This window comes from Elephantulus edwardii, unplaced genomic scaffold (genome assembly GCF_000299155.1).
Source record: "Elephantulus edwardii isolate Elephantulus edwardi_28Jun2011 unplaced genomic scaffold, EleEdw1.0 scaffold00005, whole genome shotgun sequence".
In the NCBI taxonomy this organism is placed as follows: domain Eukaryota; kingdom Metazoa; phylum Chordata; class Mammalia; order Macroscelidea; family Macroscelididae; genus Elephantulus; species Elephantulus edwardii.
This window is the reverse complement of record NW_006399755.1, coordinates 21462448-21478214: the sequence shown is the minus strand read 5'-3', so window position 1 is coordinate 21478214 and position 15767 is coordinate 21462448. Positions and strand designations below refer to the sequence as shown.

At 38.7% G+C, this 15767-nt stretch overlaps 1 protein-coding gene across 1 annotated transcript in view; it reads left to right on the top strand.

Annotated features, from left to right (window-relative positions):
• IL23R (interleukin 23 receptor) overlaps positions 1-14560 on the top strand; it is a 126158-nt gene extending 111598 nt beyond the window's left edge. The window contains exons 8-10 of the mRNA XM_006879746.1: positions 5594-5699; positions 10525-10615; positions 13907-14560. Coding sequence (XP_006879808.1) covers positions 5594-5699; positions 10525-10615; positions 13907-14560 — 851 coding nt within the window. The remainder of the gene's footprint in view (positions 1-5593; positions 5700-10524; positions 10616-13906) is intronic.
• Positions 14561-15767: the final 1207 nt, after the last annotated feature.

The window sequence follows — 15767 nt, the reverse complement described above, 5'->3', positions numbered from 1 at the left end:
TATGCACTTATTTCCTGCTTCACCATCCTACAGGATATCCATCCACTTCTACCCCCTCCCTTCACATCTATCTCCCTTTCACCAGCCCTCCATCTAATAACTTATATATGAATCTTCCATGGCTTCTGTGATTTCAAACACACCAGCTGATGGTAGTTCCTTATGTTGGGATCAGTGTCTCTGAAGTATAGTCGCAATATTTATCGGTCAAAGGTGATGCAACAGAATTGTATCCTTTCTCCATGCCTATTCAATCTGAATAAGACTATGGCTTGACTCAGACACATTGTAGTCTTTAAACTGACATCACTGTCCTTTAGAACTTTGAAGAGATCCTTGATATTAGAGTTTCCCAATGCAGCATACCTACTATTGCTGTTGCAGGTATTGATTGTGGATCCAAGTGAAATGAAATCCCTGTCAACTTTTCATTGTTAAAGCACTTCCTGGAGAAAATCGAAGTCTATAGCTTTCAGTATGAATTAAACCAAAATACAAAAAAAAAGGTAAAAATTCTCAATGTGGATCAATAAACAACATAATAACTGGAGAAAATAATGAAATTATAACCTATTTAATTTTACTTAACTCTACCATCACCACTCATGGATACAACAGTCAAATGAAGTATTGCACTGGGAAAATCTGGTGCCAAGTAGCTTTAAAAAATGTCTGAAAGAGTGCTAAATAGCAAGAATGCTATAAAAATGTTTAAGACTAAAATATGCCTTACACAAACCATGATTATTTTCAGTTGCTTCATGTGCAGGTGCAACTCAGACAGTTAATAAAGATTACCAAAGAATAATTGATGCCTTTGGATTGTAGTGTTGGTGAAGATTATTGAAATAACATAGATTGCCAAAAGAAAATAAAACCCCAAATATGTCTTGAAGGAAGTTCAACCTTAAAGGCAGAGATGGTGAAACCTTGTCTAATATTCTTTGACCATGTTGCCAAGAGAGACTCATCTTCAGAGAGGTGTACCATGCTTGAAAAGGCAGAGGGTCAGCAAAAGAAAGCAACACCCTCAAAAAGACAGATTAACACAGTAATTACAATAATGACTGAAACACAAAAGAATTGTGAAGATGGTACAGAATAAGGGCTATGAGTTGCTGATATCAGATGAATCTTGGCTGAAAGCAGAGATTATCAGAAAAAATGTCTATATTTTATTGCCTTTGCAGAGTTGTTCTGAGAACAGAACAAAGGGTCCACTGTATGGTTTAAAATCAGAAAAGGTATACATCATAGTTGTATCCTTTCTCCATATCTATTCAATCTATGCTGAGCAAATCATTTGAGGAGGTGAACTTTATGAAGTATGTGGCTTCATGATCAGAGGAAGACTCATCAACAACCTTTGTTACATAGATGACATAACCTTACTTGTTGAAAGTGAGGAGGACTTGAAGTACTTGCTATAGAAGATCAAAGACTACAGTATTGAATATGGATTGCATCTCAACATCAAGAAAACAAAAACTTCACTACTTGACCAATAGGCAACAACATGATAGGTGGACAATAGATTTAAATTATCAACAATTTCATTAGACTTGGATCCACATTCAATATACTCTTGCTATGAGCAGTCACAGTTCACAATCAATAATCTTAACATCACAGTCAGGAAATCAAAAGATGAATTGCATTAGGAAAATCTGTTGTCAGGGACCTCTCTAGAGTGCTGTAAAGCAACAATGTCAGTAGTTACTCATACCTGCGTGGTATGGGGTCCCCTGAGACACCTTCTGCCATACACGTTGTACCCCTTGCTTCTAGAGACTAAGGTGCAACTAATCCAGGCCACGGTCTTTGCAATTACTTGCTATGCACCAGAGAGCTGGACAATGGTTAAGGATGGCAGAAGAATCAATGCCTCTGAACGGTGGTGCTGGAGAAGAGTCTTGAGCATACCATGTACTGCCAAAAAACAAATGGGTCTGTCTTGGAGATGGTGAAACCAAGTTTGTCCTTGGAGGCTAGGATTTTGAAGTTCCGTCTCACATGTTTTGGGCACATGGCCAGGAGAGATCTGTCCTTGGAGAAGGACATCATGCTTGGAAGGGTAAAGAGACAACTCAGGAGAGGAAGACCCCAGATGAGATAGATTGATACAGTGACTGGGGAAATAAGAGTTGGTATGTTGTAATTAATGAGACTGGCTCAGGACAGGGCAGGGCTCAGAGCTGCTGTACACAGCCTTGCTATAGGTACATAGGGTCAATGGCACATAACAACGACCACCAGCAGCAGTGGTCACAATGGGAAAATCTGCTGTCATGGAACTTTCCAAAGTGCAGAAGAGCAATGATGTCAGTTTAAAGATTAAGATGTGCCTGATCCAATCCATAGTCTTCTCAATTGCTTGTTATGTATCTGAAGGTTGGACAGTAAATATGGATAACAGAAGATGAATTAAAAATTTTCAATTATGGTGTTAGAGAAGAGATTTGAATATCTCATGGACTGGCAAAAGAACAAAGAAAATGTAACCAGGAGAAAGTATGACTAGGGTACTTTTTGGAGACAAAGAAGGTAAAACTGCATTTTACATACTTTAGGATGTTGTTAGGCGGGCCAGTCCTTGGAGGTGGGCATCATGCTCGGAAAGGTGGAGGGTCAGCATAGGAGGTAAAGACCCTCAACAAGATGGATTGACATGGTGACTATGGTTAACATGATGACTATAGCAATGAGCTCAAGTATATAAGAGATGGTGCAGATGACACAAGATAGAGAAATGTTCAGATTCATTATTCATAGGGTTTCTAAAAGTCATGGATGACTTGATGGCATATAAGAATAACGTAAGTCAGAGCACTAAATAACTACAGCATATGCAGGTGGCTTGTTGGACACAAAAGATACTTGAAGCACTTGTGAAGCTCAAAGACTTTAGTATGGACTACACTTCTACATAAACACACACACTATGCTGCCTCAAACTCAACGGCCATCAAGTCAGGACTGACTCGTAGCTAATCTTTCAGCAGGATTTCAAAGACTGTAAATCGCACTGGAGAAGATGGTTCATCTTCCTCCCATGGAACAGCTGGTGGATTAGAGCCACCTACCTTTGGAGGCAGTTCCTTACCCACTAGGGCAACAGAACTCCCTAACACAAAGACAAGAAAATTCTTTGTAACTCATAAATAAACATTATCATGATAAATAGAGAAAAAAATTGAACTTGCCAAGAATTTCATTTTAATTCAATCTACAATCAGTGGTTATCGAAGTAGAAGTCCAAAACCCCACACAAACTGAATTGGGCAAATCTGCTGCCAAAAATGTCTTTAACTTGTCACTTTGAGGACAAAAATATTCCTTCCCCAAGCCAGGATAGTTATAATTGCTTTATATTCATGTGGAAATTGAGCAATAATAAAGGAAGACTAGAGGAAAGTTGATGCTTTTGAATTGTGATGTTGGTAAAGAATATTGAGTATGTTATGGACTGGAGTAATAATTTTTAAAAACTGTCTTAGAAGAAATGCAGCTAGAATGTTTCTTACCTATAATGATGAGGAGATTTTTGTCTCACATATTTTGGCCACATTAATAAGAGGAAACATAAAGGCATGCAGTTCGAATCCATCAGATGCTCCGCTGGAGAAAGAGTGACAATCTCCTGTGCCGGTTGGATCAGAGTCGATGATACTAAATTAATAAATAAGAGGAAACAATTCCTGGTTAGTAGAAGATCAGCAAAAAAAAGAGAAAGACCCATATGATAGCCTCAATAATGGATTTAAACATAGCAACCATAGTGAGGGTGGTGTGGGACCAGGCAATTGTATATAGATAGGGTTGATATCAACCCTCAAGTGACTGAACAAGACTGAGCAAAAAGTACTGCCCGAGGCTAACCATTATCACCCATGGCAGTATATAGGCTAGGGTCTGGTTCAATTATTGGTAACAATTGACCCATAAAATTATCTGTTACAGAACCCAATGCCCAAGATGGCTCTTGAACAAACTCCAATGTGTCATGTCTCACTTATGTGTTATATTAAAAATAGGACTTTTATGTACAATGAGAAAATATTGCTAAGCCATTAGATTGTTAGGTTCCATCAAGTCGATTATGACTCACAGTGACCATTAACAGGTCTGCTGTGCTTGTATACGGATGTTATCCTATCACTGGTTACATTGTATATCAGACTGGAACTTAAATATTCTTTTTTTATTTTAATTTTTATTTATTTTTTTAAAATTTTATTATTTTTGTGTGAGTGTACCGTCAAACCAGATCTTAATGGTACAGGAGGAGATTGTCCCTCCTTCCCCGGCAGAGCATCTGGTGGATTCGAACCATGCGCCTCTGGGATTGTAGTTGCTGTCCAGTTATTTGAGTGGTGGGTGGTCCATCCTATTTTCTAGTCTGTGTTGGTCTGAAAGTTCTGTTGAAACCTGTCCACCATGGGTGCCTTTGCTGGTGTGTGAAATACCAGAGGCATGGATCATAGCATCAGAGTTAACACATTTATCACCACAGTACGACAAACTGACAGGCTGGTGGTAGATATAGGGCATATTACAGAAACTGTTTAAAGATTTCAGATGATTAGTTCAACTTCAATATGGGAAAAAAAGGCCTTTTTTCCAATTTTTAAAAAAAATTATTATTAATTTCAATGAAAATTTACAGAGACTTTGGATTTCCATTCATTCATTGTTGCACTTTTCTCCCCTCCCAACCTTCCCCTCTAGTACACTACCCTCTTGGAAAAGTAAAAGAAAAAAAATCTTTCGTTGTTTTACAATCCCTCGCCCAAGGTCCACTCCACTATACAGCCTTTGCTCTGGACTCCTGTCATGACAAAAATCCCTAATAATTTTCTCTCTTAAACAGTTTTATCCCTCATCTGTTTAAAAAAAAAAAAGGCCTTTTTTAAAAATAAAATGGGGATGCAAGATTGATACCAATTTTATTTTCTTATTTCATACATTATTTTAGGTAGAGTGAATATCTTGGATATTGGTTAGGCTCTTTGTACAGTTTCTTTCATAGATTGTTAAACCAAGTCTAGGAAAAACTAACTAGTCAGCCCAAGGTTACCAAGCACTAAAATTCATAAGCACTGAATTTTGAAAAATGGTGACAAGGTTTGCAAAAATTCTGTCGTCTAGCACAAAATGTTTTAAAAAAAAATTGCAAACTTCACTTGTGATTGTGGCCAGTTTTAGACACTGTGACAGCAATTGGGAATTCTCACCTGTGTTGAAGCAATCAAATGAGGTTTTTAGCGAAACAGGTTTCTATCAAATGTGCATGTGTAAGCTCAGAAAATTGTCTAATGCTGACCACATTTGCTAGAGATGTGCTTCTACAAACCCACTGATATCAGATATGTGCAGCCCATTTTCTGAAACAAAAGGTTGCTTCCTGGGGCTTAGGCTTGCAGTTTTGAAGGGCAATCACGTCACAGCCTCAGGTAAAGGTTAATTCTGTTCCTCTCTTCCCCCCTTTCTATGAAGTCAATGACCTTTGCTTTGAGCAGTGGGAGAGAGCAATGATTCCAGCATCCCATGGGCACTATAGCTTTTGCTGAAATTCTTTTTCTTTGTATTTCAGATAACAAGCAACAAGACACTGGACTTTTGTCAGGAATGGTCTTCTTTGCTATTATATTGTCTGTTTTGTCTTTGATTGGTATACTTAACAGATCTTTCCGAAACAGGTAGGTTTTTGTAGCATTTCTGATTTCTCACATAAGCCATATGCATGTACCAGTGAAATGTAAAGTCAATTTATGTATACACACACCACACCCACCATGAACTTTTTTATTCACCAAAAGGAAAAATAAAAGAAAAAATTTTTAGTGAGAACTCACCTACATCAAAATTGGAGCTCTGGTGGCATAGTCTATAGGGGATTGTGCTGATAGCCAAAGACTGCCCATCTCCGGCAGTTCAAATCCACCAGCACCTCTGAGGGAGAAAGGAGGGAACACTTCTATGCAATTTGCAGCCTCAAAACTCAATGAAGGGTCAGCTATGAGTCAGTTCTGACTCAACAGCAAGGAGGGTGAGTAGGTGAATAAGACACATGCCAAACTCTTAAACGAATGTCATTCATTTAATCTTCACATTAGCCTTGCCTAAAAAGCTTTAAGGTCTATTTTACAGTGACTTAAGGCTTAGAGATAATGAATAGTCAGTTCAAGGTCACTAAGCAAGGTCACTCAGGAGTCTAGCCTCTGTCTGAATCCAGCCCATCTTTCTTTACTGTGCCATCTTTTCATTGGGTTTCAGGTTTGTCTCCAGTGCCTGGATTCTTGAGAGTAATTAAGTCCTACCAAAGTCAAACCTACTCTGAGTGGATCTGATACATAGCATGACCCCATAGGACAGAGCAGAACCGCTTTCTAGTGTGTCCAAGGCCGATAGCTGTGAACCACCAATGTTTTTGTTAGCAGCCTCATGCTTTTGCTACCACACCACTGGGGATCCTAGTATCTCTCATTGTTTTCAAGTCAAAACTGACTCAGACTGACCCTTTTTTGACCAGGTGTTTGGAGGTTGTTAAACAAACAGGAGGAACTTGCTTATCTTTTCCCACAGTTAAGTCATAACTTGCCCTAAATTCTATTCAGATAAATCGGAATAAATCAAATTCTATCTCAACAAATCAAGGGAGTGAAGAGAAGTATAAGGAAAGCAATGCTTGATTTTGTCACTTTGCTACCAAAGTGGTAGAGTTTTTAGCATCTAGACCTAATATCTTCCTTAGTTTCCTTCAGTTATTTTTATTTTTTTACAAAATTATGTTAGTAAGGACCTTTGTCTAGTGATTAGAGACAGACTTTGAGAAAGCTCTTTGCTTTTCTATGTTTAGGCTCCTGGAGCATTTACAGCTTGTTAATAAATCAGAGTAGTTTGGTGATGTCAACAGAGAGTTGTGCCATTAACCCAAAAGTTGTGCTTCTCTGATAATTCAAGTCTGCCAGGATCTCCTCATAGGAAAGGTAGGCAATCTTCCCCCCACAACTTACAGCTTCTGAAAAGCAGCTGGAGGGTCAGCTGTAAGTGGATTCCTATTCGATGGCAATATGTGAGAGATTTCCCAGAACATTCAATTGTTCACAAAATTTGACATATTTAAAAACATATAATTTGACACTATTAGTCTTTGTCAAATCATCACTGAGTTTCTTTTTGCCATTGCTTTGTAACATTATTTTTCTTTTAAATTTAAAGCAAATGTGTGGTCAAAAGATTTAAGTAAGCTGTTGTAAATAAATACACTAATTATTTTTATTTATGCAGCTTTTTTCCTTGAACCAAAACAATACTTACAAATTAAAATTATCCATTAATTAAAAATGTCCCAAATACACTTGCAAAGTGAGCAAACTAATAGCAAACTAATAAAATGGTGTTTTAGATTGTTTTGAAATATGCCTGATAATAAAGCCCTTTGAGATATCTTAAGACTTAAAATGATTAAATGCTTAAATGATTACAAAAATTAGTATTAGTGCAATAGCATCTGAAGATGTTTTAATTATTTTTGAAATAATTTTTAAAAACTAAAAACCTAAATTGTTTACCAAAAATAACCTAAACTTTCAGTTTGTTCTGACAGAAATGGCAAGAGGACAATTATTTTACTTAGTTAAGTGGGGAGCACTGGTGGCCTAGCGGTAAGAAGCTGCCCTGCAATCCCTAAGGTATACAGTTTAAATTCAGCAGCTGTTCCAAGTGAGAAGGATGTGCAAACTCCTCCCGTGCTATTAACTGCGTCTGAAAACCCACCAGAGGGTCAGCTATGGGTCTGACTCAACAGCACACAACAACAACAGTTAGTTAAGTAAGCCTTCTTTTTTAAAAAAATGAAAGAAACAACTCCTTTCTATTTAACTTTTGTCTATACAAGCAGTTTTAATTAATAGTGTTACTGCTGTTGTTGTTGTGTACTGTCAAGTCAGAAGTGACCCATAGTTGGGCCTCCAGAGCATTTTCAGAGGCAGTAAATCTCGTGGGAGGAGATGGTCCATGCATTTTTTATAAAAGTATTACTTCAAAAACAGAGCTAGAGAATAGATAGCAAATGATTACACATATGATGAGCCTAAGAATGGGTGGTGTTGCTGTTAGGTACTGTTGAGTCCACCATGACTCATACTGATCTTTTGAACAACAGATCACAAACTTGCCCTATCCAGCGCCACCTTCACAATCTCTGCCAAATTCAAGTCCACTGTTACACTGTATCAATCCATCTCATTGAGGATCTTTCTTCTTTTATGATTTTATCTTTCCCAGCATGATGTCATTTTTAAGATTGATCCTTCCTGCCAGTATGCCCAAAGCATATAATATTCATCTTATCATCTTTGACTCAAATGCACATGAATATATCTTCTCTCCTTATTAGTATATTGTCTAAAATATTTTCTAGCAGTAAAGTGAAAAGCGCTAGTTTGGTCTAGTTCCAGGTAGTCACAAAGAGTGTAAATTAGTGGAAAAGCCAAATCATAAATATGGTATAAATATGCATAAAAGAATAAGTTTTATCTCACGTTCAGGGTCAAATTAGGCTAACTTAGCCATTTTTGTTATTACTTAGTGCAAGTTCTTATAAAGCCTGATTAAATGTAGAAACTAGTCTGATCTGTCAGTAATGATTGATAAATTTTTGGGCAGCTAACTGAAAGGTTGTTGTCATCATTGTGCACCTCTGAGTTCAAATCTATTCATAGCTGAGCCCCCAGTGGATTTTCAGAGTCAATAAATCTCTTGAGAAGAAGGGGAGCTCTGGTGGCCTAGTGGCAAGAAGCTGCACTGCAATCCCAGAGAAACACGGTTCGAATCCACCAGATGCTCTGCCGGAGAAGGAGGCGCAATATCCTCCTGTACCAGTCAGATCTGATTTGATGGTACACGCACACAAAATAATAAAAAAAAAAAAATAAAAAAAAATGGAAAAAAAAAATCTCTTGAGAAGAGATTGCCCATCTTGCTCCAGTGGAGATACTGGTGCATTTGAACTGCACACCTTTGGGTTGGTGGTATAACTCCATACTACTAAGCCACCACAGTTTCCTTGTGGTTCAATGTCACAAGACATTTTTCAGGTAAGAAAGATGAGCACTTTCCCTTGGTCCAACTCCCTCTGCCCACCTCTGGTAAAATTTACAGCCTTGGAAATGTGATAGGTCAGTTCCACACTATACTAGGTAGCCCCCAGGATGGTGAGGTATCAGAATCAAGTCACTGCTATTAGTTTGCAAAAATGTGCTTTTAATCAGTTTGGCCTTTTAAAAGTTCCTGATATACCCTATTTATCCAAACCAATTTGTACAGTAAATACAAAAAGTGCATTGATTAGTGTCCTGGTAATATCAGAACATAACTTGAAGGAAAAAGTAGTGTATCAGAGCTTCTTTTTATCACTTCTACACCAGTAGTCCTTACTAAAGATGTCATCTAAGACTGTATTCTCACTATCCTACTCAACCAGAGATAAGTCCCAGCCTTGTCCCATCATCCATGAACAGAAATGCTGGAGCTGTTATTCTCATTGTCCCCCTAATTGGAATGACTACAAATTCACAATTCTAGGAGCTCAGAGTATAGGATTTTACTCTATAAATTTATCTTTAATATTTGGTGAATGTGGCTATGATTGCTCTAGAAAGTTCTACAAAATATCCCTTAAGTTTTTTCCACTTTCTATCTCCTGCTTATAATTTTTTCCTTATTTACCATGTGCCATTTAACTACCAGGGTTATTATCTTGAATTTTACATGAAATTATCCTACTCCTTATAAAGAAGAGTGATAGAGCCAAGAGAACAATCTGAAAAGACACAAACTGACTTCCCACTTAACTTTCTTAAGTAAGCATGGGAATCTTAGCTTCCAGCTTACAGCAGTAAGTTTGCTCTTTATTATAGAACCCATTTTAGTGTTGTTATGTGCCATCAAGTTGACTACGACTCATAGTGACCCTATGAACAATAGCTCTGAACACTGACCTATCTTGAGCCTCACTGTCTCTGACACATCTGTCCCCATTGACACACTGTGGCAATCCATCTTGTCCAGGGGTCTTCCTCTCCTGCGCTGTCCCTCTAAAGTGTGATGTCCTTCTCCAGGGACTGTTCCCTCCTGGCAACAAGCCCAAAGTATGGGAGATGTAGTTTCAAAATCCATTCCACCAAGGAGTTACCCAGTCTCACCCTTTTCAGGACAAACCTATTTATTCTCTTGCCAGTCCATGTCATATTTAATACTCTTCTACAGGACTTCAGCTCAAAGGTATCGATTCTTCTTTTGTCCAGCTCTCAGATGCATAGCAAACAATTGAGAAGACCATGGCCTGGATCAGGCACACCTTGGTCTTTAGACTGACATCCTTGCTCTTCATCACTCTTGAGTGGTTCTTGACAGCACTTTCTTAAAACAACTTGTCTTTTGGTATAATCTTCTTTATGATTATTATCTCAATTCTAAGGTAAATAATTTCTAACATGTTATTTTTCTTTTTTATTTTAGAATGAAAAGAACAATCTTATCAGTAATACCAAATTGGCTTCATGAAGATATTCCCAACCTAGAAAACAGTAACATCATGAAAATGTTACAGGTAACCAAATGCCATCAAACAAAAGCTAAGTGGTGGCTAAGACTGATGACTAGAGTAGAATTTCCATTTGAATGAATAATGCGTACAGTAGTTAAAAACCGTTAAACCACTTTCATCAAGTTGATTCTTACTCCCAGTGACTTTATAGGACATAGTAGGACTGCTTCTTAGAGTCTCCAAGGCTATAAATCTGTACAGACTATCTTCTCTTTCTCCAGCAATGCAACTAGTTGATTCAAACTATTGCCCTTTTGTTTACCTTCCAAGGTTCAATTTGTTCTGCCACCAGAGTTCCTTGTGTGCATATTTTATCTAGAAACCAGTTGCTATGAAGTTGATTCCAGCTCCTGTGTGTCAGAATAGAACTGAGGGGCATAGCTTCTTTTCCAATGGTTAATTTGGGAAAAGTAGAGAGCTCTGGAGGGAGTACTGGTGGCTTAGTGGTAAGGAGATATGCTACCAAGCCAAAGGTACACAGTTCTAACCCACTGGCTGCTTCATGGGAGAAAGATGAGCAGATCTCTTCCTATGTGATTTACTGTCTCTGAAACTTGCTGGAGGGTCAGCTATGAACTGGTTCTGACTCGATGGTATATAACAACGGGGAGCTCAGGAGGTGTAGTCAATATGGAGTTGCACTGCAAACCCAAAGAATGCCCTTCTCTGGCACCCTGAATTCACTTGCAGGTCCTCCGGACAAAGATGAACAGTCTCCTCCTGTGTGATTTACAGGCCTGGAAACACAGTGGAGTGTCCGCTATGAGTCAGTTTCAATTTGACAGCTATTAGAGAGGTTGAGAGATGAGAAATGGCATCACTAGGAGAGGCCCAGGCTTCAATTTTGACAATGAATGAAGAGGGCATACAGGGAAGACCCTGGGACTGTAGAGGTTAGAGAGGATCAGTCCCAGGACACACAGCAGAAGGTGTCAGCTAGGTGTGCTCCCACTGCTTCCTGGCACTCTGACCTGCCCACCAAGAGACTCACAACTTAGATGGTGGGATAGACCTGTCACCCAAGGATTGAAACACAACAAAAGAAATGCAGTGACAGAAATAAACCTGAGCATATGATGGGAGCAGACAGAAGATGTTTGAACAGATGAAGAATTGTTCAAGAAAAGGAAAGGGCATGGGGACTAGATGGGAATAGCATAGGCAAAGGCACAGAGGTGAGAAGAGCATGCTGGCCGTTGCTTTATTGACAAGTCCTGCCAGAGGAACAGTTGGAACAATGCCGGACCAGGTCACGGAAAGCCTCGGTGCTCTAGTATTCACATTTCATTCTGCTGACTGATAATTTTCAAACTGTTTTCTCCCTAACCTGGAAACACTTTGCTCAAATGATATAAGGAAGTCAAGCATTTCTAAAACAAATAAGAATTGTTCTGTCTCAAGTCCTGGGGAGAGAAAACCAGAGGCCCATTAATCAGCTCCTTCCTCAGCCGCACAGCAGTTCTTAAGACAACAGTTCTCAGCTTTGGCTGCCCAGGACCCTTTCCAGAGTCTCTAAAACAAGAGAGGAGGGAAACTCCAGGCATCTGCAATCTTGAAAACTTTCCAAGTGATCTGTCCATTCAGACAAGGCTGAGAACTCCTTGCTAAACTGCTACTAAAGCCATTAGGTGTCACTGAAGGATTTACAGTTAGGACAGACATTATACTAGGAAGGAGATAGAGGACTGGAGACATAAGAGGCCAGTGCTGTGGGTGAGGGGTCCAGGATATTGACCAGGGGCCCCTTTGCAGAAAGTCTATCATTTGTTTGTGTCATTCAATTCCAATCTGCTTCTCCAATCAGCCCACAGCTTGGAATGGGGAAAATGATTCTTCCTGAGAACATAACCACATTGCATTTCTAATTTCCTTCAGTGTATCCAGTACCTTTTACTTAATTGGACCTTTGAACAAAAATGTTCATACGCTCCCACCCCCACCTTATCCAAAATTTGGCAAGTTACCTTGAGAGTCTAGGGCTTAAGAAACTTGGAGAAACACTGCAAATGTTTTACTCAAGGTCTTCTATGTTTTTCAAACTCCCTTCCAATTCTGTACTCTTGGGGTAAGAGTTGAACCTTGGGTCCTCCTTCAGGATGAGGTGTTGTTTTCTCCCCAAGTAATAAAGAGGTGGTTGTAAGTCTGTAATATAATTGTGTTGTTGTTGTCAGTGCTGTCAAGTCGTAGATGACCCATAGCGACCCTATGAACAAAAGCCCTCAAAACTTGTGTGACTTTCATACTTTCTCCAGGTTCATAGGGTTTCCAGAGGCAAGCTATTACGGAAGTGGATGCCACTCCTGATTCCAAGCTTGTTTTAATCGGGGAGCTCCACCAAACACTGTCAAATAAATAAAAATTGTTCTGTCTCAAGTTACCATTATCACATTTGGCACATCAGTGTTAGAGTGTTCAGCTTCACAGCAACCACAAGTTACCTCTGTATGGCAAGTGGACACACTAGGGCTATATATATAGACTGTTATTTGCCTTGGGAGGCCATCCATCACCTGAAAATTCTCAAGTCCTTTATTGCCAACAGGGTTCACTATGCTTTCATAATAATTTAAGCCTTCCTCACCTGCCTCCTGATCAACATCAACATGCCTACATGGCCACACGCTCTTAGAAGCTCAGCACACAACATTTACACAGCCTCATTCTGAGTTTATATGCCAAGTAGAATTTGGCACCACTTTTGCTTTAATTTCAACAGCAAAGTATTTATTTACAGTGGAAAAACAACCAACAAAACACCTCATTGCCTCAGTTCCACCTCATAGTTGACCTCCCAGTGGGTTTCCAAGGCTATAAATCACATGGGAGGAGGTTGCTTAGCTTTCTCCCTCTGAGCAGCTGGTGGGTTTAAATTGCCAGAAAAGGAAAATCAGCCTTCAGGTCAGCAGTGCACCTCTGTAGGGACTACGCATACTACCATCAATACCTATTTATAGTAAGATTCTATAGTATTTCACATTCCACTGTTTAAAAGGCCCTGAAACAATATGCATGCCAATATTCAGGTCAACAGGAGAGATTCTGTCTCTCCATTCTCTTAAAACATTTTAAATCAAGAAATGTGCTTAAGACATGAATTCTTTTAGTACTGACTAACAATCCCCCACCCCCCTGCCGCCAAAGTTAAAAATAATATGAGAACTAAACAATATGAAAAAAGGAAAAGGCAAAGGAAAATTGAGAGAAAGTCAAATGCTAATGCCCGGTCTTTGTTCTATTATCTGCTTGGTCTCTTTAATATGTTTTGGGGTCCCCCCAATTTCTTTTTCTTTCTAGGAAAACAGTGATTTTGTAAATAATTCCAGTGAACACATCCAATGTGCTGATCCTATGGTTACAGAGATAAGAGAAATCTTTCTCCCAGAAGAGCATACACCTACAGACTACAAGCAAGGAAATAATTCTGGATCCCGGAAGATAAAAGACAGACCACAAGGATCACTACTTACCAGCACCTCAGTTGTCTATGTCCCCGATCTGAGTACTGGATATAAGCCCCAGATTTCAAGCTTTCTTCCTGGAGGAGGCCTTCTTCATAATAATGATGAAGTAGATTCTTCAACTCTTGTACCTTCAGCTGGTTCCTTGGAACTGGGAAAGAATGTCTTATTAAAGAAATATCCAGACTTTGCATTATCTGTTTCAAGTATGAACTCTCGAGACAATGCATTGTTTCTTGAAGAATTAAGCCTCATATTAAATCAAGGAGAATGCAGCCCTTGTGACATACAAACCTCAATAGAAAGAGAAGATACCATGCTTTTGGACAATGGTTCAGCCAAGGAAATTATTCCAGAGCAGACTCTCCTGCCTGATGAATTTGTCTCCTGTTTAGGGATCATGAATGAAGACTTGCCATCTATCGGTCCTTATTTTCCACAAAATATTTTAGAAGAACATTTCAATAGAATTTCACTCCTGGAAAAATAGAACTCTTTGGTGAGAAGCAATAGGAAAAGCTGTTTTGCAATTTGAAGTACAAATTTGATTCTTCTACCTTTTTATAAATTAGATATTTAATGACCGAAAATGGAACATACTTTTTGGCCACACACAGAGATCAATAGTGGACTACCTCATGGTTTGTTTTCATTTTTTAAAAGATCTTACTTATTTTCTATGTCTTTTTCTGCATTGCAAAGTGTATAACATCTCTCAAAATTGTGTGGAATCTAAAAGGATTTAATATATGTGGGAATGTTATGGATTTAATTGTGTCTCAAAAAACATATATTGCAATCCTAATCTCTGTAATCTGTGAATGTGAAGTTATTTAGAAATAGTTTTCCTTTCCTTATCTGTTAAATCAACCTGGAGTTGGGTGGGGCTTAATGGTAATGCCTTCTGAGTGGTGCTGTACAGAGTCACACATAAAGAGATAGAGAGGGACAGCTGCATGTGTAACCAGGAAAGGAGGGCCTGTGGTTACTAGAACAGGGAGAGACTTAAGAAGAGTTTCTCTTTATAAATTCTCACAAAGAATCTACATAGCTGAGACTCTCATCTGGACTTCAAGCCTCCAGAACCATGAGAAAATAAATTTCCATTTTTTAAAGTCACTCAATTTGTGGTTTGCTATAGCAACTGGAGGAGAAGGAGCCCTTGTGGCACAATGGTTAAGTGCTCCACTTCAAAACAGAAGGTCTATATTGAAATCCACAAGCAGCTCCACAAGACGTTGTAAAAATTACAACTCAGGAAACCCTTACAGGGCAGTTCTCTGTCTTAATGAACTCTAGTGCAAGCAGTTACACCCATAAGCAACTAAAACAGTGAAATGAAAGCTAAAATCATTTACAACTGATCCATTAATATTTGTTTGCTAGGAGAGAAATGGATATTTAATTCTTTAAAATTCTGCTGAATAAATAAAAACATAGCCTAATCTAGGTAAAATATAATCATAGAATAATTAGTATAATTTTCTTTAGTTTTTACCCCCAATCCTTTCCATTCACAAATAAGAGATTTGCCTTTTATTTTTTATTTTGAATTGTTGTTGTTGTTGTTAAGTGTTGTTGAGTGGTAGGCAACTCATAGTGACCTTATGAACGAAAGTCCTCAACACTTGCCTGACTTTCATCCTTTCTCCAGGTTCATGGGGTTTCCAGAGGCAAACTATTTATGGAAGAGGATA